The sequence below is a fragment of the Myodes glareolus genome, chromosome 27, assembly GCF_982192425.1.
Source record: "Myodes glareolus chromosome 27, mMyoGla1.1, whole genome shotgun sequence".
Taxonomy (NCBI): domain Eukaryota; kingdom Metazoa; phylum Chordata; class Mammalia; order Rodentia; family Cricetidae; genus Myodes; species Myodes glareolus.
Window position 1 is genome coordinate 39,863,498 of NC_142052.1, and position 27,178 is coordinate 39,890,675.

The 27,178-nt window shown below is 43.0% G+C and overlaps 2 protein-coding genes across 2 annotated transcripts in view; one reads left to right on the top strand and one right to left on the bottom strand.

Moving 5' to 3' along the window:
• Nucleotides 1-3,793: 3,793 nt before the first annotated feature.
• LOC125414228 (uncharacterized) lies at nt 3,794-26,852 on the top strand. The gene is made up of 4 exons (XM_087902367.1): nt 3,794-3,871; nt 4,248-4,604; nt 12,619-12,758; nt 25,028-26,852. Exons 1-3 carry the CDS (start codon nt 3,794-3,796, stop codon nt 12,718-12,720), a joined length of 537 nt encoding a protein of 178 aa, XP_087758493.1. The 3' UTR covers nt 12,721-12,758; nt 25,028-26,852.
• Gtf3c3 (general transcription factor IIIC subunit 3) overlaps nt 13,221-27,178 on the bottom strand; it is a 30,044-nt gene continuing 16,086 nt past the window's right edge. Inside the window, exons 8-18 of the mRNA XM_048456073.3 lie at nt 26,452-26,524; nt 25,104-25,207; nt 24,065-24,236; nt 23,270-23,472; nt 22,677-22,778; nt 21,755-21,890; nt 19,193-19,430; nt 18,271-18,461; nt 17,736-17,860; nt 15,514-15,666; nt 13,221-14,479 (exon numbers count right to left, since the gene is read on the bottom strand). Of these exons, the coding sequence (XP_048312030.2) occupies nt 14,357-14,479; nt 15,514-15,666; nt 17,736-17,860; nt 18,271-18,461; nt 19,193-19,430; nt 21,755-21,890; nt 22,677-22,778; nt 23,270-23,472; nt 24,065-24,236; nt 25,104-25,207; nt 26,452-26,524 (1,620 nt within the window). The 3' untranslated portion in view covers nt 13,221-14,356. The remainder of the gene's footprint in view (nt 14,480-15,513; nt 15,667-17,735; nt 17,861-18,270; nt 18,462-19,192; nt 19,431-21,754; nt 21,891-22,676; nt 22,779-23,269; nt 23,473-24,064; nt 24,237-25,103; nt 25,208-26,451; nt 26,525-27,178) is intronic.

The window sequence follows — 27,178 nt, forward strand, 5'->3', positions numbered from 1 at the left end:
GAGCACTGGCTGCCCTTCCAAAGGTCCTGAGTTGAATTTCCAGCAACCACATGGTGGCTCACAGCCATCTGTAATGAGATCTGGTGCCCTCTTCTGGCCTGCAGACATACATGGGGGCAGAAAGTTGTATACATAATAAATAAATTTTTTAAAAAACTAAAGGAAAAAGAAAATAAGGTGAGGTAGGATCTACACAAAGAAGTCACAAGCTTCTTTTGACAAATGGCAGATTTCCATCCATAAATATTCCCGTATTTATGTCCCTTATTTTGGGACATAATACAGCGTAACAACAAGTTAGACAAAAAGTGTCTGGGCTGTGGAGAAGAAACTGATGGGCGGATATAGCATCAGCAGAGGCATAGCTGATGCTACACAGAGACAAAACTGTGACCTACATCTGAGATTCTAGTCCAGTGCCCTGCATTTTAAGTCTCAAGAGGCTTCTCTCCAGCTGCTTCCTGAGCAAGCAACGATATAGGCAAAGGTGAAGCATTTGCAGTATGAGGGATGACAAACTTTTGAGTGTCTTGCTATTTCAAACAACTTTGCCTTTTATATTAGTTCACATTATTAACGCTTCTTCATGTGCTAGCTCCTTCTGTTTAGAATATATGCTTAAGCTACTGTGACTGGGGCCCCCAAGACCGCAAGTCTCCTTAGATTTATTCCTCTAAAGTGTTACTATCTAGTTGTCTCCTAGAATAATGAAATCTAATGGAAAATGAAATGCTGTCAACGTTAGTGAATTGTAGCTTTTCATGCCCCCCAAGAAAGGAAAAATTAGAAGCTATTTGTCTTCTTGAGGAGAGGGATTCAGTGCAGTTAACAGTTCTTACGAACAAGACCTTATTGCGCATCTAACCTAAAACTGTGGTGAACGTGAACTCATATTATATGGCTATTCTTTATTATTGGAGTCTCTGATTAGAACAATACAATTCAGAGAGCTCTGAGAAGTCTTCACACTGATTTCTAGAATGGCTGGATCTGTTTACATCTGCACACACATGTTCATTCATACAGATACATATGTGTTGACCGGGGTTTCTGTCCTGCCCAATCCCACAGTCATTCAGTCCCAAATAAACACACAGAGGTCTACACTAATCATAAATGTGTTGGCCTAGCAGCTCAGGTTTCCTATTAATTAATTCTTACATCATACATTAACCCATCATTCTTGTCTGTGTTAGCGACATGACTTGGTACCTTTTCTGGTGAGACAGTCACATCTTGCCTCCTCTGCATCTGGATGACGACTATATACTTTCTTTTCCTCTTTTTTTTTTTTTTTTTTTTTTTTTTTGAGACAGAGTCGGGTTGTATAGCCCAGACTGGCCTCCAGCACAACATCCTTTTGCTTCTACCTTCTACGAGCTAGGATTGTAGGTGTCACAACCAGGGACCACATTACATAAATGTTAGTCTTTCAAACATACTCAGGGTCTCCTGTGAGGAGCGAGTGCTGGGGGGGGGGGGGTCAGGAAAACACAGCATGTCTTGCTCTCTGCGGGGGGTTGTATTTAATTTTCAACATTTCATTATATCCACCTTATCTCCAATTTATGCAAAGGTTATAGCAAAGATGACATTTGTCATGGGTGGTTGGTACAAAAAGATGGGACTAGTTGTACTCCCAGACCTTGTTCTTGTCACCTTTGAGGCAGGTGTATAATACTTCTGTATCCCAGTTTTGCTCCCTAAGAGGTAGCAGCGGATGGCTCTGGTTTTACAAGAGACATGCATACACATGGAAATCTCATCCTTATCAACTCAAGCAGTCTGTTACTAATGGAAGTGTGGCTTATTCCTGTCATACATCTGTGTAAAAGCTGTCTTGTCTTCCCTCTCCGTCCCCTCCTTTTTTCCTCATTTTTATTTTATTTTTTTAGTCGTTCATAAAATCTTTTTTATTAATTAATTAATTAATTTGTTTGTTTATAAAAATTTCCACTTCCTCCCCTCCTCCCCATACCCTCCCATTCCTCCGCTCCCTCCCCCCCCCCACTCCCTCTCCTCCTCCCTCTCCAGTCCTAAGAGCAGTCAGGGTTTCCTGCCCTGTGGGAAGTTCAAGTTCCTCCCCTCTTCCTCCAGGTCTAGGAAGGTGAGCATCCAAACAGACTAGGATCCCAAAAAGCCAGTACATGCAGATGAAACAAGACCCAGTGCCATTGTCAATGGCTTCTCAGTCAGCCCCCATGTCAGCCACATTCAGAGAATCCGGTTTGATCAAATGCTCGTTCAGTCCCAGTCCAGCTGGCCTTGGTGAGCTCTCATTAGATCAGTCCCCTTGTATCAGTGGGCGAACGCCCCCATCGCGGTCCTGATTTCCTTTTTCATGTTCTCCTTCCTTCTGCTCCTCATTTGGACCTTGGGGGCTCAGTTCAGTGTTCCAATGTGTGTCTCTGTCTCTATCTCCATCCATCGCCAGATGAAGGTTCTCTCTGGATAGAACTCCTCCTTTCCTCATTTTTAATCTTAACATTTATTTGTATTGTTTTCATCAACTTTGTAATTATAAGGTAACAATCCCAAAGAAAAATTAACATTTTGATCCCAGGAAATTATTTAAAATTACAGCTTAGTACATTTTGTGATCTTCTGTACTTATAAGGGATATTTTATTGTGGTGTATTTATAGTGGAAGTCACATCTTCAAAAATGCAAATCACATCCGGAATAAAATCTGTATGGAATGAAAATAAAATCGCAGAATGAGTGACTGAGTGGTTGACTTTCAGTGTTTGAGTGTTTTGTAAGTAAAGGGTGTTAGGCACTGAACTGGCTACTTAGAAATCAGTGAGATAAAGAATGCTAGTCCATACATACACCAGAAATAATGTCCTTTAGGTCTCCTAGTCTCTGACATGGCATCAGATGTCACCTTAAAACTGTAGAAAAAAAATAAAAATTGTGGGAGATGCAGCAAAAAACTTGAAATTCAGTTCTTAAAAATCCTGGCACTTACTTTTCATAAAAAGCAGTTCCAAGCACTCACTGAGTGGGCATTCCTACTCGGGTTGGTGGGCACAGCACAGTAGGGGAGAAAGGACTACAGGCAGACCATGAAAACAACTTAGTCTCAGCAGAGTTGTTTTGTAGCCCGGAGCCTTCAGCCATTTCCTCTATGTGCAGTGAAGTGGTGGCCAAGGCTCCCGTGAAGCTGCACATCAGTTCGTTCTGCCACTGCATGCTCAGTACTGCAAGTCCCTGGAGAGTCTGTCATTCTCTTTCTTCTGCTGTGCAAATACTTAAGTGCTTTCCAATTCTGTCCTAAAGGTAATGCATCATGGTTGGGGATGAAGATAACATTGACCTTGCTGTCTTTCCCTCACCAGCAAGAGCAAACTCTTCTGGCCTTATAGAATCAAAAATGAAGGCAATCAGCAGGAATTACTGCAGACACCAGAGCAAAGTTGGAGGAGTCACTGGGAGTACTGTGGTTTGAAAAGTAGCATATAAGGTATTCCAGGCATCTGCCTCTTATGCTGGAGTCCACAGAAATGCAAAGGGCCCATGATTGCGTAGGAAAAGATTATTTTCCTCTCTGAAATGGTTTCTTTTTAATTATGAGAGTAGGCAACAGCTACATACTGCTGCTTTGTTATCAGGTAAACTAATCTGTGTGGTTTAGATATATTCAAATGTCACTTGCTCTTGCTTTCCGATTTAGAAATCCCGGGAGGCTTCATTTTTAAGACTTTATTTATTAGACTTGACGCCGACTCCTGTTATTTAACGCAAAACAAAGCACACACATAATGATTCACATGTGAAGCTGTCAACAAAAATGGGGTCTTCAGAACTGTATTTAATCGCTGTGAGAGGGTCTTACAAGATTGTCAATGAGGCAATTAAGATTACCCCGGTAGGTATAGGCACAGCCAGCTCATTCAGGGACCACAGAACGCAGAAGCTGGTCACCGTCACTGGGTATCCTAATAGGAAAAAAAAAAAAAAAAAAAAAAAAAGCAAACTATGGTTTAAGGACAGTGCTAAGCCTGAAGGAGAAAACAGGAACTTCGATGGAGAGAAGTGGGCAGAAATTTCTCAGGAATCCCGGAGGCCAAGAGCAGGCCAGGATGACAAGAGGGGCTCATTTCGGTCCCGTGCTTCGTATTCAAGAATACGTCATGGTCTGGCTCAGCGGTTAAGAGCGCTGCCTGCTCTTCCAAAGGTACCAAGTTCAATTCCCAGCAACCACATGTAATGAGTCTCACATGTAATGAGACCTCTGTAATGAGATCTCCGGGAGTTCTGCTGTATACATAATAAATAAATCTAAAAAAAAAAAAAATACGTCATTGGCTCGGCCGCTCTGCCCGCACGCGATTGGTTCCTGGCGGCACGGCCCCGCCCCCTCCCCGCCTCGGGCCCGCCTCTCCGGCTGTCCCCGCGCCGCCTCCTCTCCCGTCCTCTGGACCGCGTCCACGGCCACCGCCACGACCGAGGAGCCCTTCCCTTTCCACGGTCTTCTGCCGAAGGAGGAGACCGAGACCAGGTCCGCCTCCTTCCTGTGCCGCTACCCGGAGTTTGACGGGCGCGGGCTGCACGTCGCCGTCCTGGACACGGGGATCGATCCCGGGGCTCCGGGAATGCAGGTGAGAAGTTTAAAAAATACTGTTTTAGAGTCCTAAATAACTTTAAATGTCTAACAGGAGGAGTTTATGGTAGGTCTATACTGACAAATTGTCCGAAGAGAAAATATGTTGGATATTTAGATACAACATACATAATCAATAAAATATTGAAACCAAATATGAATGTAAGATCATCAGGTGGTGGTGCTCACTCAGATTCTAAATATGCGCAGCTTTTTAAAATTTTTTTAATTCAGCAAGGAGCTTAGCACAGTTGTTTCCTTACCCGATGAATTAATTTTGTAGTTTTGTGTGTACATCATTAAGGTAAGAAAGAAAATAGAAATTAAAAAATAAATAAAAATAAAAGAATAGAACAGGAGGCTGACCTGGCCATTTGGGATGCCAAATAGGATCTAAGAAAAGGACTGGAGACAAAAATGAGAACTCTGAGGGACAGAGCCAAGCCCTTTTTCTGTCACAGCTTCTGGGTGTATTCAGAGGAAAGGGCAGGGCCGGGTGTGCCGACAGATTGAGGAGGGTAATACTCCCGTGAATGATGAAATTAGCAAGCACTCAGGCACCTGGTTGGTGCCGACTGCTCCATTAAATAACGAAGTCCTGGCAACTGTGAGTGTTTCAAAGATAGAGCGGTAGGATGGCGGGAAGACTGTGAGATCGTGGATGTGTTTCATGACAAGATAAAACCTGGTCGAGGCCGCGTCTACAAAAGCAATTGTAGATGCCACTCTTATCTCACCACTGATCTATGCTTCACTTTCCCAAACTTACTACCCACCAAAAACAAACCTAGTATCATGTATTTGTTCAAAACAAAGTCAGTTTGCTTTTGAGTAAATCTCCAAAAATTCTGTTGCAAGCCTTTCAAACTCCCTGCTCCCAACTTTGACCACCTTTCACTCCCTGCTTCCCTCTTGAAGTACGGAAATTTGATTTCCATCTCTTCTAGGCACCTAGATGTTGCAGGTCCTAATGCTTGCCTTTGCCTGTGGTCCTTAATTTGCCCAAAGGCTTCCTAGAGTCATCTGCAAACTCCTGCTTTATCCTTTAAGACAATACTGATTTCATTCAGCCTTTGCCAGGTATTTAGCTCTACTGTTAAGGTCTGTGGCTGTAGACGTGAGTAAGGCTATCAGAGATTTCAGTTTTTCTTCCTTTTGTTCTCCTCTCAAGTTGTAAGTATTCCTAACAGTGCTTGCATTTTTTTCATCTTGTTACCCCGCCTTACATTTTTCCTGGTTAAAATTCTTGGAAAGCATATATCAAATTTATTTGGTTATCAGATCTGCTAGTAATAATAAGCATTTTGTTGAAATAGGGGTGCATGCATAATAGGGAACTGTCCTCTTAGAAAAAAAAATTTTTCGGTAAATAGATACAAATAACTCCATGCAAGTTTTTTGTTTGGTTGGTATTTGATACAGGGTTTCTCTGTGTAACAGCCCTGGCTGTCCTGGAGTTAGCTCTGTAGACCAGGCTGGTCTCGAACTCACAGAGCTCCGCTTGCCTCTGCCTCCTGAGTGCTGGGATTAAAGGTGTGCGCCACCACACAGCTCCAAAAAGTATTTTTAATGTGCCTACTCACTAAAATATTAATAAGTAATCCAACATATATAATTGGTTTTATTTTAGTCTTAGTGACTGTCATTTCCTTGGGTTAGTTTCTGCAAGCTGAGTTTTGTGTTCTTAGGGCATTTCTTGACTACTTCCTTAAACTTCCTGCCTTGGATTATTATCTCTACTCCTCTGTTATCCCAACTGATAAGCTTTCTAAAAGCAGGGATCCTTATGAATTGATCATGCTCTCAGAATAAAAGTTACTGAGTAGTAATCACATACTTAAATGTACATTTTCAATTTCTTCCATTGAAATTCCAAGTAAATACTATTTTTTTTTCTTTGTTTAGTGAGCGTTTGTTTTTGATGGTTAGCAAGCCTTTTGCCTCTTGTTCTGATCTTTACAAATGGTTAACGAATGGCTCCCTACCCATACCATTTTCTGCTCCATAATAGGTACGGTGGAAAAATAAGCCACTTGTATTCCTGACATTTAGGGGAAATGGTCGGCAATTTCTTTTTATTTAGTTAGTATCCAGGAAGCGTTTCCCTGTCTCCCCATCAAGGTTATTACGGTGACTTTCCCCATTATTCCATTTTCCAGGCTTGCCAGCCCTCATCCACGCACCCCTCCTTCCTTAAAGATGGGCTGCATATTTCCTCTATTACTAGAGAATTTCCTTCTTATCCCAAACCTCTACTGCAAAATTCTCATATGCTTTTGCCTTTATGTTTTTTATTTTTATTTTTTTAAATTTATTTATTTAACATTTCCACCTCCTCCCATTCTCCCTTTTCCCTCCCCCTCCCCCTTGCTCTCCAGTCCTAAGAGAAGTCAGGGTGCCCTGACCTGTGGGAAGTTCAAGGCCCCCGACTCCATCCAGGTCTAGGAAGGTGAGCATCCAAACAGACTAGGCCCCCAAAAAGCCAGTACATGCAGTAGAATCAAAATCCAGTGTCATTATCATTGGCTTCTCAGTCAACCCTCATTGTCAGCCACATTCAGAGAGTCGAGTTTGATCACATGCTCCATCAGTCCCAGTCCAGCTGGTCTTAGTGAGCTCCCATTAGATCAGTAGTCAGATTTATGTTGAGGGCTTTAATCCATTTGGACGAGTTTTGTGCATGGTGACAGATATGGATCTACTTTCATTCTTCTACAGGTTGATATCCAGTTATGCCAGCACCATTTGTTAAAGATGCTTTCTTTCTTCCATTGTATAATTTTAGCTCCTTTGTCGAAAATCAGGTTTTCATAGGTTTGTGGGTTAATATCTGGGTCTTCGATTCGATTCCATTGGTCAACATCCCTGTTTTTGTGCCAATACCAAGCTGTTTTCATTACTGTCACTCTGTAATAGAGTTTGAAGTCAGGGATGGTAATGCTTCCGAAGTACTTTTATTGTATAGGATTGTTTTGGCTATCCTGGGTTTTTTGTTTTTCCATATAAAGTTGACTATTGTTCTCTCAAGGTGTGTGAAGAATTTTGTTGGGATTTTAATGGGGATTGCATTAAATCTATAGATTGCTTTTGGTAGAATTGCCATCTTTACTATATTGATCCTCCCAATCCAAGAGCAGGGGAGGTCTTTCCATTTCCTGGTATCCTCTTCAATTTCTTTCTTCAAAGACTTAAAGTTCTTGTCAAATAGATCTTTCACTTCCTTGGTTAGAGTTACCCCAAGATACTTTATGCTATTTGTGGCTATCGTGAAAGGTGATACTTCTCTGATTTCCCTCTCTGCTTCTTTATCCTTTGTGTATAGGAGGGCAACTGATTTTTTGGAGTTGATCTTGTATCCTGCCACATTACTAAAGGTGTTTATCAGCTGTAGGAGTTCTTTGGGGTCACTTATGTACACTATCATGTCATCTGCAAATAACGAAAGTTTGACTTCTTCCTTTCCAATTCGAATCCCCTTGATCTCCTTATGTTGTCTTATTGCTATTGCTTGAACATCAAGCACTATATTGAAAAGGAATGGAGAGAGTGGATAGCCTTGTCTTGTTCCTGATTTTAGTGGAATGGCTTTGAGTTTCTCTCCATTTAAGTTGATATCAGATGTTGGTTTGCTGTATATTGCTTTTATTATATTTAGATACGATCCTTGTATCCCAACCCTCTCCAAGACCTTTATCATAAAGGGGTGTTGAATTTTGTCAAATGCTTTTTCAGCATCTAATGAAATGATCATATGATTTTTTCCTTCAGTTTATTTATATGATGGATTACATTTATTTATTATATTTATATGATAGATTTGCGCATGTTGAATCAGCCCTGCCTCTCTGGGATGAAGCCTATTTGATCATAATGTATAATCTTCTGGATGTGTTCTTGGATTCAGTTTGCCGGTATTTTATTGAGAATTTTTGCATCGATGTTCATGAGTGAGATTGGCCTGTAATTCTCTTTCTTGGTTAAGTCTTTGTGTGGTTTTGGTATCAGGGTAACTGTAGCTTCATAAAAGGAGTTTGGTAATGACTCTTCTGTTTCTATTTTGTGAAATACACTAAGGAGTATAGGTATTAGCTCTTTGTGGAAGTTCTGGTAGAATTCTGCATTGAAACCATCTGGTCCTGGGCTTTTTTTGGTAGGGAAGTTTTTGATAACAGCTTCTAATTCTTCGCGACTTACAGGTCTATTTAAACTGTTCGCCTGGTCTTGATTTAATTTTGGTATATGGTACTTATCAAAAACAATGTCGATTTCTTTTACATTTTCCAATTTTGTGGCATACAGGCTTTTGTAGTAAGATCTAATGATTCTCTGAATTTCCTCCGTGCCTGTGGTTATGTCCCCCTTTTCATTTCTGATCTTATTAATTTGCGTGTTCTCTCTCTGCCATTTGATTAGTTTGGATAGGGGTTTGTCAATCTCGTTGATTTTCTCCAAGAACCAGCTCTTTGTTTCATTGATTCTTTGGATTGTTTTCTGTGTTTCTATTTTGTTGATTTCAGCCCTCAGTTTGATTATCTCCAGTCTTCTACTCCTCCTGGGTGAGTCTGCTTCTTTTTTTTCTAGAGCTTTCAGGTGTGCTGTTAAGTCTCTAATGTGTGCTTTCTCTGTTTTCTTTATGTGGGCATTTAGTGCTATGAACTTTCCTTTTAGCACTGCTCTCATAGTGTCCCATAGGTTTGGGTATGTTGTGAGTAGTTGACTGTTCAGTTTCCACGAGTTTGTAGGCTTTCTGGGGTTAGAATTGTTGTTGAATTCTAGCTTTATTCCATGGTGATCCAATAGTACACAGGTGGTTACTACAATTTCTTTGTATCTATTGATGTTTGCTTTGTTACCAATTACGTGATCAATTTTTGAGAAGGTTCCATGCGATGCTGAGAAGAAGGTATATTCTTTTCTGTTTGGGTGGAATGTTCTATAGATGTCTGTTAAGTCCATTTGGTTCATACATCTGTTAGTTCTCTTATTTCTCTGTTAAGTTTCTGTCTCGTTGACCTGTCCATTGGTGAGAGTGGAGTGTTGAAGTCTCCTACTATTAGTGTGTGTGGTTTGATGACTGCCTTGAGTTCTAGAAATGTTTCTTTTACATAAGTGGGTGGCTTTATATCAGGGGCATAGATATTCAGGATTGAGACTTCCTCTTAATGAATTGTTCCTGTTATGAGAATAAAGTGTTCATCTGCATCTCTTCTGATTGATTTTAGTTTGAAATCAATTTTGTTAGATATTAGTATAGTCACACCCGCTTGTTTCTTTGGTCCATTTGATTGGAAAACCTTTTCCCAACCCTTTACTTTGAGGTAGTGTCCATCTTTGAGGTTAAGGTGTGTTTCTTGTAAACAGTAGAATGTTGGATCCTGTTTTCGTATCCATTCTCTTAACCTGTGCCTTTTTATAGGTGAGTTGAGTCCATTGTTATTAAGTGATATTAATGACTGGTGGTTGTTAACTCCAGTTATTTTTCTGGTGGTAGAGTTTGTGTGTTTCCCTTCTTTGAGTTGTGCTGGTGGAGAGTTGTCAGATGCTGTGTTATTATGGGTGTTGTTGGTTTCCTTGGTTTGTGATTTTCCTTCTAGTATTTTATGTAAGGCTGGGTTTGTGGCAACATATTGTTTAAATCTGTTTTTGTCCTGGAATATCTTATTTTCTCCATTGATGGTGAATGCAAGCTTTGCTGGATATAGTAGTCTGGGCTTGCATCCATGGTTTCTTAGTGTCTGAAGTACATCTATCCAAGACCTTCTGGCTTTCATGGTTTCCATTGACAAGTCAGGTGTAATTCTGATAGGTTTTCCTTTATATGTTACTTGATCTTTCTCCCTTGCAGTTCTTAATATTTGTTTTTTATTCTGTATGTTTTGTGTTTTGATGATTATATGGCGAGGGGATGCTTTTTTATTTTTTATTTTTTTGATCCAGTCTACTTGGTGTTCTGTATGCTTCTTGTACCTTCATAGGAATATCCTTCTTTAGGTTGGGAAAGTTTTCTTCTATAATTTTGTTGAATATATTTTCTGGGCCTTTGAGCTGTAACTCTTCTCCTTCTTCTACCCCTATTATTCTTAGGTTTGGTCTTTTCACGATGTCCCAGATTTCCTGGATGTTTTGTGTTAACAATTTGTTGGATTTGTTTTGTTCTTTAATCAGTGAGTTAATTTCCTCTGTAGTATCTTCAGTGTCTCAGATTCTTTCTTCTATTTCTTGTATTCTGTTGGCAATACTTGTCTCTGTAGTTCCTGTTCGTTTACCCAGATTTTCCATATTCAGCCTTCCCTCGGTTTGTGTTTTCTTCATTACCCCCATTTCATTTTTCAAGTCTTGAACTGTTTCCCTTACCTGTTTGATTGCTTTTTCTTGGTTTTCTTGGGTATCTTTGAGAGATTTATCCATTTCCTCTACCTTTTTGTTTGTCATCTCTATTTCTTTATGGCAGTTTTTCACCTGTTTGTCCTCTAATATTTTCATAATGTTCCATTTAAAGTCAATTTCTTCTGGAGTAGGGTGTTCAATTCTTTTTGTTTCGTGGTCCCTGGTTTCTGGTGATGTCATGTTGCCTTTCAGGTTGTTGGAGGAATTCTTGCATTGGCGTCCGCCCATCTCTTCCTTCAAATGGAGCCAGGATAGTCTTGGTGTCTTGGTCCAGTCTATGCTGTGACTGACTTTCTGGGTGGATCTCCTCAGTGCAGGAGCAGGAACTGTTCCTGTCTGGATGGAACTCCTCAGCACAGACACAGGGTCTCCTGGTAGTCCAAGAACACCACAGACAAAGGGGCAGGCTTGGGGGTGGGGGGTGGGCAGGGATATGTGGCACAAAGAAGCCCCTGCAGCGGGAGCTGAAGGGGCCCAGTGCTCCTTTCCTGGATGTTCCACCTCTCACCGGTCTGAATGGTTGTCCTCAGCACAGGGACAGGACTCTTGGAGGTCAAAGGACCCTGCAGACAAAAGGGCGAACTTGGAGGCTATATTTTTAAACCCTAAATTCTTTTGTCTCTTAGAAAATCTCTAATAGAGTGAACAAAACATTTAAATTTTCTGTATGTATATTGTTTGCCTGCTCCTCTTCTTCTCTCTTTCATTAAATCCCAAAGAAATCACACAGAGTTCTACATTAGTTATAAACTGATTGGCCCATTAGCTCAGGCTTCCTATTAACTCTTATATTAGCCCATTATTCTTGTCTATGTTAGCCACATGGCTGGCCACATAGCGCTGCAGTTTCGGCACACAGGAGGGCTAGCGTTCAACTCCCACATTCCCAAGGAAGGAAAAGGACATTCTTTGGCTCAGGGAGGAGCAGTCCTCCAGGCAGCGGAAAGAATCCTCGAAGTGAATATATTGCAAGGAAGCAGGCAGAGCTGGCATGGGAAGTGCAGAGAGGGAGAGAGGAAAATAGCGAGGGTAAACTCTTAGAAGTTTTGCTATTCTAAATGGGAACAGATTTTCCTCTAAAGGAATCACTCTGGGCATGGACTGATAAATCTTGGCCAGGATGTTTAACCTCTTTGTAACAGGAAAGATAACTAATAATGTCCGCCTTCCACAAAATCAGAAGTCAAGCATCTCAAGGATGCTTAGCAGACAGTAGGACCGTAGCATTCAGTGTGTGTGTGTGTTTGAGGGCACACAGGTAGGTCAGAGGACAACTTTTGGGAATTAGTTCTCGCTGTCCACATTGTTGGGGCAGGCTCTCTCTGGTTGCTCTCTGGCCCACAAGCTCCTCTTCCTCATCCCTGACTTCCTCATCACCGTAGGACGGACACCATCACCAGGCTTGAGGGCTTTGCTTGTGGCATTTACTAGCTGTGACTGTAAGTGTTAAACACACAACACAGAATTTTTTCTTGGAAACTTATTCCTTGTCCTGCCAATACTGTTTAGCGGATTTGAGAAACCAGGCATTCAGTCTGTGTAGCTCGAGAAACAGGATAAGTGAAAAGTAAAAGGTTAAGTCAGTTGCTTGTGTTCTAACCAACAATTGCTTTATTTCCTTTAAGACAAGCATCTCACGGAACCCAGCTTCCTTTGAACTTACCGTGTTGCCGCCAAGCACGACCCTGAACTGCTTCTCTACCTCCAAGGGCCAGAATTGCAGATGATGCCCACCACACCTGGTTCTGAACTCCGTGCACACAAGGTAGGCACGCCATCAGCTGAGATCCAGCCCCAGCTTACCCAATATGTATAATTCTGTTAGATGCTGACTGAAGTAACTTCCGACACAGAACCCCAATCTCTTTCCTCCAGTTTGCTGTTCAGAGAACTCTATATGTGGTTCATAAGAGAAACTACATACAGAATGCAGATAGGATTCCAAGACCTAAATTTTTCAGTCATGAATAGTTAGCCTTATCATTATTACTCAATGGCATGAAATGGAAATTTTTTAGAAGGTAAAATCTCAATTGTTAGAATAGAATGTATGGGGCTGGAGAGATGGCTCCGCAGTTAAGAGCATTGTCTGTTCTTCCAGTGGTCCCAGGTTCAATTCCCAGCACCTGCATGGCAGCTCACAACTGTTTGTAACTCCAGTTCCAGAGGACCTGACACCCTCACACAGACACACCTGCAGGCAAACACCAGCAAACACACACACAAACAAGATTCTAAAAAGGATTTATTTATATATAAATACATACAGAATACAAGATGCATTCCTAATTATATACAAATTCTGCTTCTCAGAAAGTTGAATATGCAGTATAAAGAGGAATAAGAACTCCTAAAGTCTCCATTGTATCCTGACCTTCAATCTCAACACTGGACTAGTCTTAGAATCAATCATACATTATAGCATTTCCACAAAAGCTCTTTTTATCGAAACAGTATATCTAGCAAATGTTTTGATCTGAGATTCAAGAACACGTAATGACGTAAAATATCTTGAAACTTTATCAACCCTTTATTTCAAATGTCCAGCTTCCCTAATCTTTAGTTCTCTGGGCGTGACCTACACTGGGATGCACAACATGTTACCATGTGAACATGATGAGATGGCCCCTTCTCTCCGCTGGGGAGCCAGATGACTGTTTGTCCCTGGAGGGCTGGGCTTCGCATTGAGCGCAGTACCAAGGCTCACACTCTGAAACTAACGCACTCACAAATGAATGTGAAATGAATCAACTCATTGTCTTCCTATCACAAAAGCATCTTAATTAATTGTGTTGGGTGTTGGCTGTAAGTATTTACATCACTGTAAGAATCCAAATCTGCTTCTCTTTTAGTAATCTCCCTCCTTTGCTGTGTATTTGAGCAGCAATGACACTGCCCCGAAATGCAGGAGCCATTCCCTCCAGAGACCGTATGCTCACACTTGAAGCACTGTGAGGCTCAGGGTGTGCTCGGTGGTGGAGCACTGCTCGCTTAGCATGCACGAGGCCTGGGCTCAACAGACCGCACAAGGACTTAAAGGTGACACAGCTGCACCCGTGCCGACCCAGCAGCGGACGCTGCGATGCCTCGAGGGCAACACGTCTGTCTGTCTCCCACACAGCAGCTTAGCAGACACTAAATGGAATAAGAACGTTCAGTTCCAACTGTCTCAGAGACTGTGTCCATTTCAACACTGGGAATAATTTTCCTGTAGAACGCTGAAGGGTACTCTGCACATTCTCCCGGGAATGGTAACTGCAGATATTCTGCAGATGAGAGCAGTGTTTTGGTTTCCAAAGGCTTGTGGCTTGAGTCTGGGGCCTCGTGCACACAGCCGTCTGGAAAGTCTCACTGGTCCGCGGCTTATATGACACAGTAGGTGTACAGGAGCCTCTGAGCCATGGCCGTGTTCCCACTGCTCTGATAAATGAGAGACATGTTGTAGGCAATGTCTCTCCGAAGGTCTAACTGGTCAGCTTCTATGCCCTAGGAGAAAAGACAAATGAGTGTTTTATTTCCAACTGTCAACCATGACAGTATTATGACAAGCTTCTGTAATTTTCCAAGATGACTTAAATCATATAATACTAAAAACATAATACCTTGAACCTACAGACCTATACTGATTCAGGTAGTGTAGTCACGATTTTGTCAAATGTTTAAGCAACTGAAAAGTCTTACCAGTCAAAGCAGAAGAGACCAATTCTGAGTCATTAAAAGGCACCACAAGGCGGTCGGGAGCCCCCACTGAGAGCTTGTCAAGAGTTCCTAGGAGGGTCTGAAACCTGGGCAGTTCCCTTGCTGTACTCAAAGTTCATTTTCACTGATGAAGGCCAAAATCAATGCTGCTGCTCACAGTGTGCGTCAGGAATTAAAGTGTCAATTAAACGTCAAAAACTACATTGACAGTGGCCTCTGTCTGTATGAGGAGGCTGGGCAAGCATGGCAGCCCGAGCTCAGACCTCCAGGACTCGCGTCTGCAGTGCACAGCGGCTCACAACAGATGAACGGCGAGGCTGCGCTCGGGACTCCACACGCACGCTTGTAATCACATGAACCCCCACATACAAAAAAGGGTTGTTTGTTTATTCTCATGAAATAGGTTGTTGTGGAACTCAGAATTGAACAGTATACACTAATATTCGGGACTCACAACTGGCAGCTCCTACGTGGAAGACACAGGAGCATAACCTCTGCATAACCGAAAAGGGTGCCAAAGGTCACAACCATATATGAGGACAGGGTCAAACGGTTGCTGATCAGACCACAAGGCCAGGATGCCACAGTCTCCTGCTTCTAAGCCTAAATATAAATACATTACAGAAAAAAAATTGAGACAAGATCTTTCTGTGGCCTGAGCTGGCCTTTGGCTTGAGATCTTGTTGGTTTCCCATGAGACTGTTGAAATGTATCACTACACCTGACTCCAAACATAAGTTTATATACACTACGTCTAGACCCTCGGACTACAGAGCAGAGTGTGCTTCTCTACAGATGAAAGGAAGCCATGTGCATGTTACCTCTACCACGAGCGGAGGAAGTGCCAGAGCCTTCTGGTAATAGTGGATTGCAAGGTGAGTCAGTCCCAGCTGATGGAGGCCACGGCCCAGATTGTAGAAGGATTCCTGGCAAGGGCCACGTATGCTGAGGTATCGATTAAGGAAGGAGAAGCCCTACCGAAAAGAAAAGGATGGTTGAGCATGTTCACCTTAGAACGCTGCCCACCCAAGCGTAGCACACTGAAGAAGTCCAGGCATGTCAGAGTCTGGTTATACAACACCAACGTGCCGTGGATGCAGGGAATCATGCAACAGACAAGGGGGAACCTCATAAAACTGAAAAGCCTCAGTACAGCTATACATCTGACAGAAGATTAACATCTAGAATATACCAAAAAAAAAAAAAAAGAGTCAAAAGACACACATCACCCATTCAAAACCTGAGTCTAGGACTTGAACAGGAAGTTCTCAAAAGAAAAGAAGAATGGCCAAGAGATGACTCATCTTACCCTTGTCGAAATGGCAAAGATCAATGGAACTGACAAAAAATGAGAGGATGCAGGAAAAGAGACCTCCATTCACTGCTGGTAGGGCTGGAGACCTGCGCATCCACTATGGGAGTCAGTGTGTAGGATTCTCGAGCTAAGAATAAGCCTCCCGTGTGCTCTAACTGCTGCCCCACAGACGATGCTGCTCAGAGAGCTAGGAGTGGGCACGACCTAAACGCCCCACAGCGACAAATACACGATAGGATGCGATTCGACTGTGAAGGAAATGGAGCCATGACCTCTGCAGTCAGTGTATGGACCCAGAAAAGATCTTACTGAGTGAGGTAACCCAGACTCAGACAAACGTCACGTGTTCTCTCGCACTGGAGGCTCCTAACCCCATATCCTCGAAATGAGCACAGGGCCTGGAGTAACTACAGAGACTGGGAAAATAGAATGGACCACTGCCAGATGAGGGGTGGTGGGGAGAAGGGGGGGTAAACAGCAGGCACCAGCAATCTGACCGGGGAGCAGCAGGGAGGGCAGCAGTGACCTGAGGGGAGGAATAACCCGGCTCTCGGGCTGAGAGGGGAGTACAGAAGGAAAGGAGGACAGAAAACACACTACTAACTATCTGCCTTTTCAAAACAACTGGATGCATGTAATTCTCTATATATAATTTTAATGGATTTATCTGGTCTGCCTTTAAAGAGCCAAAGACTAAAAACCCCAATATCAGATAGAAACCCTCCTTTGAGCTGTCGGCCTAGCCTACTCAAGACACTCCAGATCATACAGCCTGTTGCTGCTGCCCACGGTTGACACCAAAATGGAAGGACAGTCCCTACTGGTGAAGACACCATGTACTTGAAGCAGGCCCCAGACACCCTGAGCTGGAACAGACCTGAGTGTCCACTCCCTGAGGACTGGCTTCATGGCACCAGAAGGCACCATGCAAGCTTCCAAAGGAGGGAGGCAACTACCGTTCCTACAGCTGTGATACTACGAATCGTATCAATGTCCACCATGGCTTGAAAACCCTAAAGGGGCATGCCTCGGTGGTCACGCCCGCTCTCTACCTGTACTTAAGATCCACCCGACAAGAGGAAAGCCTTGCCTGGAACTGGAAACCTAGCCAGCTCCTCATTGCTAGTAGAGCCGTGGCTGTTAGAGGAGAATCTACAACCACTCCTTTACTAAAGCCCGCACGATTCCTAACAACACAGATGAGTGGTCTTCCCACTCTGTCGAGCATTTTCTTTGCAACAGACAGAGATCACTAGGAAAAACCTCCACCAATTAAAATGCAGAGTGGAGCCCAGTCCCAGTGAAGACATCTACAAAACACTCAGGGCTCAGGGAACATTGTGGAAGAGGAGGGTGAAAGATTGTAAGATCTCCAAATAACTGCTGGCTTCTACACACACACACACACACAGAGACATGTGAGCAGGCACACGAAACTAGTTGGATGAATCCTTAGGACCTGAGACAGGAGCCCCAAAGAGCATGAAAGGACCCAGTTCAAAATCCTTCAGATTCTCCTACAGCTGCGATCTTACTGCACATGCTCACTAGCTGCTGGAAATCAGCCTTCGTCTTCAGTGTGACATTATCTGAGTCCCATGAGTCTGGGACACAGGAATCAGTGCTGAGCGTTCCCAACACTTTTATCAAGCAGGCATTACTTTTGAAATAGGTTTTTTCGAAAGGCATTACACACATGCATTCACGTGCGGGAGGCTACTGAATTACCTGCACAGTCAGAGCGTGTCTCTTGAGCACGTACTTCTGAGACGCCATGTGAATGAAGGTGAGGCCGATGCAGAGGTTGTACAGAGGCTCGCTGGGACAGGCACGGAAGGCTTGCACATACTGCCCTGGAGAGTGAGTGAGGCCAGACCATGACGTGGTGACAACAGAGTTCCCTCTTCCTCATCGCTCACATGTTTTTAAAACCAAACACCACTGATTTTAATGTATGAAGACCCTAATAAACCTTACAGCAATGTACAGCACCACTGTCAGAAGGGTCCTCATAAGTGTATCGTGATGATAAAGAGTAACTTGAGCCAAGATAGACATTTTTATATTGAATAATACTTCTAAAATAATTTAGCTGTATGATAATCTATGACCTTAAATCTGTTTTCAAAGTAAAGGGAGAATGTGTGTGGTGTGTGACGGTGCTCTGCAATGGGAAAGAGGCTCTTTGAAACCCAGGCAGCTCTGCTCCAGAGAAGCCTGGCCCTTGACCCCTATGCTGACAATCAGGTGTCAGCACCCTTACCAAGTGCGTGTTTGAAGCTCCCAGATACAAATGCGTTGTGTCCATTTAGGACGCACAGAGCATGATTTTCTGGGTTTTTCAGCATCAGACGGAGGCAGAAGCGATGATGTCTTACGTCTTGGGAGTGCATGGTGACTTGATTGAAAATATTCCACAACTGGGGCTTATTAACATTTTCCATTACCATCACCCTACAACAGCAGAAAGCAAACGAGAGGGGACGAAATAGAAATCAGGAAGTATAAGAATAAAAACCTTTAGTGCTGTCCCCCAGTGAGGAAAAGCAAAGCTTCTTACACAACGAGAGATCTTTTCCCTATAAAATACTGCTTCAGTTAGCATTTATCTTGTTTCTGATTCTGAAAAACATCTCTTATGTAAAACGTCTACCAGCTTGCTGTACCTGCCTTCCAGCTTCCTGTCGCTAGAGAACCGAAGCAGTGACTGATAAACACAGCGCTCTAGGCACCGTGAAAGGCTTTAGATACATAAGCCATTTAACCCTAACGACAGTAGGATGCCCTTTAAGAAATGGGATCCTGGAAGGAGAGGTTAAACCACTAGCCTGACGTCACAAACCAGGAACCGTCAGGGGACCCGAACCTGAGAACTCCAGCTCTAGAGTTCACCTAAGAATCAGCAGTGAACTGAGCACTGGCCACAGGATTGTCAGGAACAAAACAGCTTATCAATTTCTAATGTGAGAGCCTAAGTCAAGTAAGCACACAGGTGGTATCGGAAAATAGACTAGCACCATCAGCTTTCGCAGAGAATCAGGATGGCTCGCCGCCATGTGTGACTCCAGCTCCAGGGGACCCGGTGCCCTCTGACCTCCTGAGCTCCTGCACAGTGGCGCACAGACACACACTCAGGCACACACACATGAATATTTCTGAAATATGATTTAAGACTGCAAAGTCACCTGATATAGTCATATGCCTTTCTGAAATTTTTGTCCAGAATAGCAGCAGACAGACCGAAGTATTCTAGTTCCTTCCGCTTCTGTCTGTCGTCATAAAAGGAGTAGTACTCCAGTGAGGAGTCCACAAGCAGCTCGGCCTCCTGGAACCGGGACAGGTCACTCAGGGTGTAGATGGCCTTCAAGAGCAGGCTCCACCAGTCCTCCTTCGGCAGGACGCTCGTGAGCACAGCAAATATGGCTAGAGCGAGACAGTGGACACCAATCAGGACACGGCAGCTGCACACAGCCGTCCTGAGTCCTGCGTTCTAACCTGCTGATAACCCGACAAAGAGAAGAGTGGCTGCTTGTGTGGACTCCTTCAATCCTGTGTCCTTCAGGTCTGAATGACCAACAACTAGCATGTCAGTCAACTCTCATGACTGCAGTCACTAAGCCCACGTGCCGTTGCTGGTCTCAGCTCAGATGCATGCTGCCCTTGGGGGAATGAGCATCTTCTCCATGGATGCCCACGGTCTTCTAAGTGCACAGAGTATGCGCAGCCTTCTCATGTTTGCAAAGTGACTGCCACACTGACAGATTGGGGTTTTCTTGGTCTTTTTCAAATCTCATTTTTCTCTGCCTTAAAATTTCACTTTGCCTTTTGTGAGGCCCTGTCCTCCCTGTTCCTTGAGGCCAAAACACAGGATACAAGTAATGTTTACGCTAACCAGCTAAGCTTCCTGCTAAGTTCCATCCTTGCTTCTGCTACAGCCTGGTACATTAGCCTGAGGGGTCTATTTTACCTTAAAATGGTAATTTCTCAACCTGCCTGAAAGAAGCTCAGGCCCCAAGGCCCATCTACCCTGTCTGACATTGCCTTGCACCCTCGACCACCTGCCTGGGGAGAAGCTCCCACAGATGCCAGTTTCCCCAGCCCCCTCTGGGTGGGAGGAGTTTTCCTTTACTGGGGCCAAAGGTATTTAACCCTGGATTAAGTTGAATAGATTGGGCATTCTCTTCTTGAGGATGACTGGAACTCTGTATCTGTGTGTGTGCGTCTTGTGTTTCAACCCCTAGGACAATATGGAACTCGTGGGAGGTGGGTGGCGTGGAACGGCGACCCCCACAGCCTTTAACATCTTTTTCATTTGTCCATTTATTAATCGCCTTTAAAAAAATTACATTAAAAAATAGCAAGGCAGACATGGTAGTGCACACCTGTAACTCTCGGCACTCAGGATGATGAAGTGGGAGGGCGCTAAGAGTGTAAGGCCAGCCTGAGCTGCAGGGCACGGTCAAGACAAACCACAGCAGGGAGGAAGAGGGGAGAGCAGGGAGGAAGGGGGGAGAGCAGGGAGGAAGGAGGGAAGGTGAACAGAAAAAAGAGTAAGGGGGAAGAAGCGGGGAAGAGTGGGGGAGGGGAGGGGACAAGGGCTGGGCTGGTGACCGCAGCTCAGTAGCAGAGGGCCTGTCTAGCATGTGTTGGTCCCTCAGTTCAATCCCTAACACTGAAAAACGGATGGAGGGGGAGAGGAAAAGAAAGGCAAAAAGATTTATATTGTCTGAGCTACCAACTAGTCTTCTGGTAACCTATCTTAAACAATAAAAACATGGACAGCTCTGTATATAAAGAATAACCTGATGTATTACAGACGGCTATCCAGTGGATACTGTACATTCTCCACATCAGCTACAGAGAGCAGAATAACCTAAGAAAATCCTATGTGAAAATACAGAGTGCAGAGCTGCATGCAGGATAGAGGACCTTTGGTGGAGCATCTGCCCAGCATGTGCAAGGCCCGGGTTGACCCCAGCCCTACATGTTACAGAAAGATGCTTAGGTCAAGCATCCAATCGGATGCCATCACCACTAAGATGAAATTAGTAATCTTACCAAACTAAGAAAAGCCAGCAGACCTGAAATGAGGAAGGAAAAAGCTAGGTTTTACATGCAGAAAAATAATTTAGGGAAACATGTCCAAACTACATGCCACAAGAAGCTTCTGGAATAAACCCAGAATCCACAAACTGAGAAGACAGCAGGGCTCACAGGCAGCTAGAGCCCAGGTCGTGGGCATCCGAGCTCCTGAGTCCACCTTCTCGGATTCCAGTGCGGTCCTAACGGTTAATCAATGCTGTGTTACTAAGATGCAGTCCCCCCAGACTGCTGGCTCCAGTCTCTAACATCCTCCTCTGAGTAACCACTGCACTCAACACCCAGCACTGTCCAGGCGCGAGCTAGTATTGACTTGGAGGGTCGCTGACATTCACCTGCAGAGTTTCTGGGACCACTACCTTTGTCATAAAAGGATTTAACACAACAGAACCAATGTGATCAAAGTCACTGGACATCTAATCTTCACAGGTTAATTTTCTTCTTAAAAGGTCAAAACTGTTTCACTTTATGTTTTTCAGAGAAGCATCCAGTGGATATTTTGCTTTTAGTATTTAAAAGTATTTCAGTTGTCTCTTAACAATGAGCTGTTGTCCCTGGCAGACTGAGATCACACGTTCCATTTCCTCTGGGCTATTATCAGGCTTTAGCTCACCAGTCTTTCTATGTAAAACAAATGAAGCAATTACCTTTTGCATCATAACTGGACGTTTCCTGCTCACTGTTGTCTGATATTTTATCTCTCGACACTTTGATAAGGTAGAGATGCCTTTCTCCAGATTTGGAGCTGGATATCAAACAGACCTGGGCTCTGTTCATTGCGACCTGAGTAAAAGACAATGAGCTGCTTCTTAGCCAACAACTCAGAAAGACTGACGACCCACAAGTACCACAGACCAGGCCGAAACACTTCAGCAAGTGATTCCACATTCTAAATGCCTACAAGTAGAATGAATTGATCTATTTTTCTTATCAAAGGAATTTCCGTCACTACGGACACATTATCAGGGGACACTGTCAGGCAGAGCAGCAGAGGGAGAGGAAATGCACGTTGCTTCCCTGCAAAAACAGATTCACACACCTTTAATCCCAGCACTCAGATCTTTGTGAGTTCAAGGCCAGCCTGGTCTACAAGAGCTAGTTCTAGAAGAGACTGCAAAGCTATAGAGAAACCCTGTCTCAAAAACAAAACAACAACAAAAACAGACTCGGAATGGATGTGCAAACATGCACAACATTTTCACAAAATGACCCATTTTAGTACACACATACATACATACTACTGTCTATGGGGCTAATAATTGGTAATTCCTGAGTTCCCATATTTCAAGATAAGTAGACTTAAAGATTTTATTTCACTTTTTCTACAATCAAGCTTATATTACCAATCTTAGGGCTGAATATAGCTCAATAGGAGAGTACTTGCCTAACACATGCAAGGCCCTGGAGTAAATCCCTGTTGTTATAAAGAATTTCTAGCCTTATATCACTAATTTCTAAGTCTTGTATTTACCAGTTTTTCACTTTAAAATGTTTAATACAGAGGGACAATTACAAAGCTATCATTTTTTAAAATGAGCAAGGCTAATGTAATGAAAAGTCGCTCCCCACCTTGAGAAGCATGGCCAGCATGGTTAGTAAGGTGTCCAGGTAACCGTACATTTTCCCTTGAGAGAATAACAGCGTAGACCGATGAAGCAGCAGCTTCAGTTCCTAAAGAAGCAAGCACACGACAGGAGTGCTGAGATGACTCTGATGGAAATGATTTTATTTGAAGAAATAAAGTTTGTTTTTGTTTTTTTCCTTTTTAGAAACTAGACTCTAGGAACATTTGTTTTATGATAAAATCAAAACCTATTACTTTAGAAGCTATAATTTATACTTAATAAACACACATGCCATCTGCCTCTGACCTCCAAACATGCAACATCCACACTAACTACTACATACAACACACATGCCATCTGCCTCTGACCTCCAAACACACACACATTCACAGTACTACATACAACACACATGCCGTCTGCCTCTGACCTCCAAGCAGACAACACTCATGCTACTAGTACATACAACACACATGTCAAAAGAAACAAATCCCACTAAATTAACACACTAAACAAAAAATTCGGCAATAGCCGTAAAAACCGAGGCAAAGGCTCTCAAGCTGTGTGAGCTGTACAGAAAGCACCAGGGGCGTGGCCTACCTGCTGTGCGGCATTCGCATCCTGGGCTAATGTGTCTGGGTCGTACATCGGTTCCAGAGCTTCCAGGGCTTTCTCAGGACGACCCAGCTGCTGCTGAAGGATGGAAAGTGAGATTCTTGCATCCAGGTGGAGTGGAGCCAGATCAACCACTTTGCTATAGCTCTCAGCAGCTCGCTCCATGTAGCCCAAGGCCTTCAAACATTCTAGGATGGTAAAATAAAGATGTTTAATTCTCAAGTTGTAAACTGGACAAAACTATTGCTTTTCAAATTTAATTAGTAATTTATTTTCTTTTATTTTACTTTCTGAGACAGAGTCTCACTACGTAGTATAGACTGCTCTCAAATTTGCAACCTTCTCGCCCCAGCCACCAAGCCTGGGGCTCAAATAGCATGGAAAAGCACATCAACTATTTTCTCTCCAAATAACATTAAACATACATTTATAAAAACTCTTTATAAATAATGTTGTTTCTATATGACAATACAGTTCTATAATGTATGATTACGGAAAGTGAAGGACAGGTGTTGAAGGGGCATGTCAGCTTTCCTACGTTATCACTCTCGGGATTTCCTGCAAAGTCAACGTCATTAGGCAAATTTACTGTCCTCTAGAGAGAACACTGTGGCTTTGATGTCACCCATGTCAGGAGCAATGGCTCAAGGGTGCTGACACTTGGTAATCTAACCAGTTCCAGCTACACGAAGCCGGAACTACCGGCACGGATATTCTATGTGATAATGCCCCGTGTTGGGAATGGAGACGAAACAGCTTCCTCCATGGCTGCAGCGTTACCTGCATGCCGAAGCCAGACCACTGCCAGGTTGTATCTTTCAGAGCAAACCAGCGCGCTGAGCAGGGGAAGTGCAGAATTATATTCACCGACATCCAGAAACGCTTCAGCCACATCCAGATAGAGGTCACCCATGTCCTCAGGATTCTGCTCTACCAGTGTTGTCAGGAGAGGCTAAACCCCAAATAAAACCAGAGGTTAACATTCACTGTAAATAACCACGTACCTTTATCAGCTATAAGACATAAGCCAAAAGAACAGCAAGGACTAACAAAAATAGCTCAATGCTCATTTCTCTATTTCTATTAAAAAGATTCAGACTCATTCATTCACTCATCGCTGCATCGGCCTATTAAAGGGCCAGCGGCTAGGCAGTGAGCTCACTGGGGAGTGCGCTCTCTAAACAGCCGATCAAGTCTATGCCTTGGGCTCCCACTCAGAGGACACCTTCTCAGGACCCCTACAGCCTTCTCCCATTCCTCCATTCTGTAGTCACCTCAGGGGACCCCTACAGCCTTCTCCCATTCCTCCATTCTGTAGTCACCTTCTCAGGATCCCTACGGCTTCTCCCATTCCTCCATTCTGTAGATTTCTTTTTCTTCAGAACACTTTTCACCACCGGATAACTTACATATTTTATGAATGTATTTAATCTAACAAATGATCTACCAGAGAAGGGGAGGTTTGTTTTATTTAATACCTTATCCAAAGGTCAACAAAGCAGATGCCCAATAGACTTTTTATTCAATGAAATACTTGTTCCAAAGTCAGAAACGGAGAGCAGATATGGCAATTATAGACTGCCAGGGGCTAACCACAACTTCTGATCTTGTTCTCATTTTAAAAGAAAATTATTCCAAGCCCAATTCCAAAGCGCTTTGTTTTTATGAGTCCTTCCTATGGAAGTAATGTGATGTTTACAGCGCCCTCCCCATCACTAAGAAATGTCTTGTTGTAATTTCTAGCCATCTGACGGAGACCGCGGGCTCGATAGGAAGGATCTTACGGTACTTCTGCAGTGGGTGTGGCCCTGGTACTTACGTTGAGTGGCTCGAGGATGTTGAGATGCACCAGGCAGACCATCAGCTTCACCGTGATGTCTATGGGCACACTCTCCGGGATAGAACAGGTGACGGTCTCAGCAGCTGGGGAGCCAACAGACAAGGTGTTCATTCCTATGTGCAAGCTCGCATGCACAGCCACCTAAGGCAGCTTCAGTCTGTACACAAGATGCACAGATGTACACAGATTTCCCACAGCTCTAGGGGAGACCCAGTCAGTGCTCACTCTCAACAACACGGTCCGCGGCTTCTCACCTCTTCCAGTCTGGCTCTGTACTCATCCTGCCTTTTCCTAGTGTCGGCTTAGTCCAGACATAAGCAAATCCCCATACTTTTTACCAGACTTCAGAGGATTAGAAAGATAAAAAATGACCAGGATATATGAAATCTCTCTTTTTAAATTCTTGAATTCAAAAGCTTCACTTTAGACTTTAGAGAGGTAATAAAAGGGGTCACTTTTCTGCTTTCTAAAACTTTATTATAGCAAGACAACTTTTAAAGTTCTAGGAAACTAAAGGAGTTCTAATCTATATTTATTTCATATTTACTTCAAATTACAAGTCAGTTTGCTTCCATTTCCTAAACTTCGCATGATATTAATAATGTGCCTTGAATAGTAGGCTCAAATGTAAGTTACTGGCAAATTAAGTAATCTCATCTGTTTTACAGAATTTGCCATTAATTAATAGTCTGAGTTACCCAGTCATAGGAATGTGGTTTCACTGTAAGACTGTAGTTATGGGTAAGCAATATCATACCTAGCCCCCAAAAATATGGCTAAGCTAGGCATGGTGGCACAATTCTGGTGCCTGGAAGGCAGGGGCATGAGGATGTTGAGTTTGAGGCTAGCAAGAGCTACATAGCAAGAACCTGTCTTCCAAAAAGACAGAAAAAAGAAAAGAAAGGAAAAGGAAGGAAGGAAAAAAATAAAGAATGACTGTAAACTTGTTTTCTTCTAAAGATAAATAGGAGCTGGATATGGTGGTACACAACTCCCAGCATCTGAAGACTGATTGCCATGAGTTTGAGGCCAGCCAGGACTACATGGTAAGTTCCATGTTAGGCTACAGAGTAAGATCCTAACCAAAAAAAGAGTCCAAAAAAAAAGAACAAAACAAACAAAAGTAAGAGAAATGTCAAGTTCAAGTGAGTCTATTAATAAATAAAAAACTCAAAACATTTTTTAAATTGCTTGCAAACCAAGGGCTAGCAGTATATGTCAGTGTAGAATGCTTGTCCTTCATGCACATGCTCTGAGAACTTTACCAACGAGACCCACACCGAATAAGAGGGTTATGCTGATGCTCCTACATGAAGTTAACTACAACCTTTATTCTCTTCTGAGGTGCCTTCTTCCAAAGTTTCCTTTTCTAGGATAATTCCAGAAAAATCTGTAATTACCTATAGAAATTTTAAAAAAGAGAAATAAAAGTTATATATAAAAAACTTTTTGTGAATACTTATTTCAAATAGTTCTTACAACATAAAATGGTCTTAAAAAAAAGAAGAACAGATGCCCCTCAATGTTGCTGACCTCATTTGAGGGGCTGTCCTGCTACCTGGCCATAGCCAGGGTTCAGTCCTGGGGGCTGAGGAACCGCTGGAGGGGGGAGGGAAGGGAGCCAAGGGATGGACATCTTGTTTTTGTTTTTTTTTGTTTTTTTGTTTTTTGTTTTTTCTCTCTCTTTGAATAAATGTCACTTTTTGAGGCAAAAAAAAAAAAGAAGAACCTTTTTAAAATAAGAAATCCTAGCTGTAGAACACTGACATCTTCATATCACACCGACCACAACCAAAGATGCATCAGTTCACAGCAAACCAACCTGCTTTCTCCAGCAGGAACCGCTCCGCGGAGTCCCACTACCACTGAGTGTAGATACTCTTGGGCTTCACAGCGGCAATAGCACTTACCATATAATTACATTTTATACTTCATACAGAATCTAGAAATCTATTATTTCCACTTAGTTTAAATGTATACTTTAGTAAATAATTAAGATGACAAGATGCTAATTTCAAAGCATTTCTGCAACATAAGCACGGGTTTTAAACCTA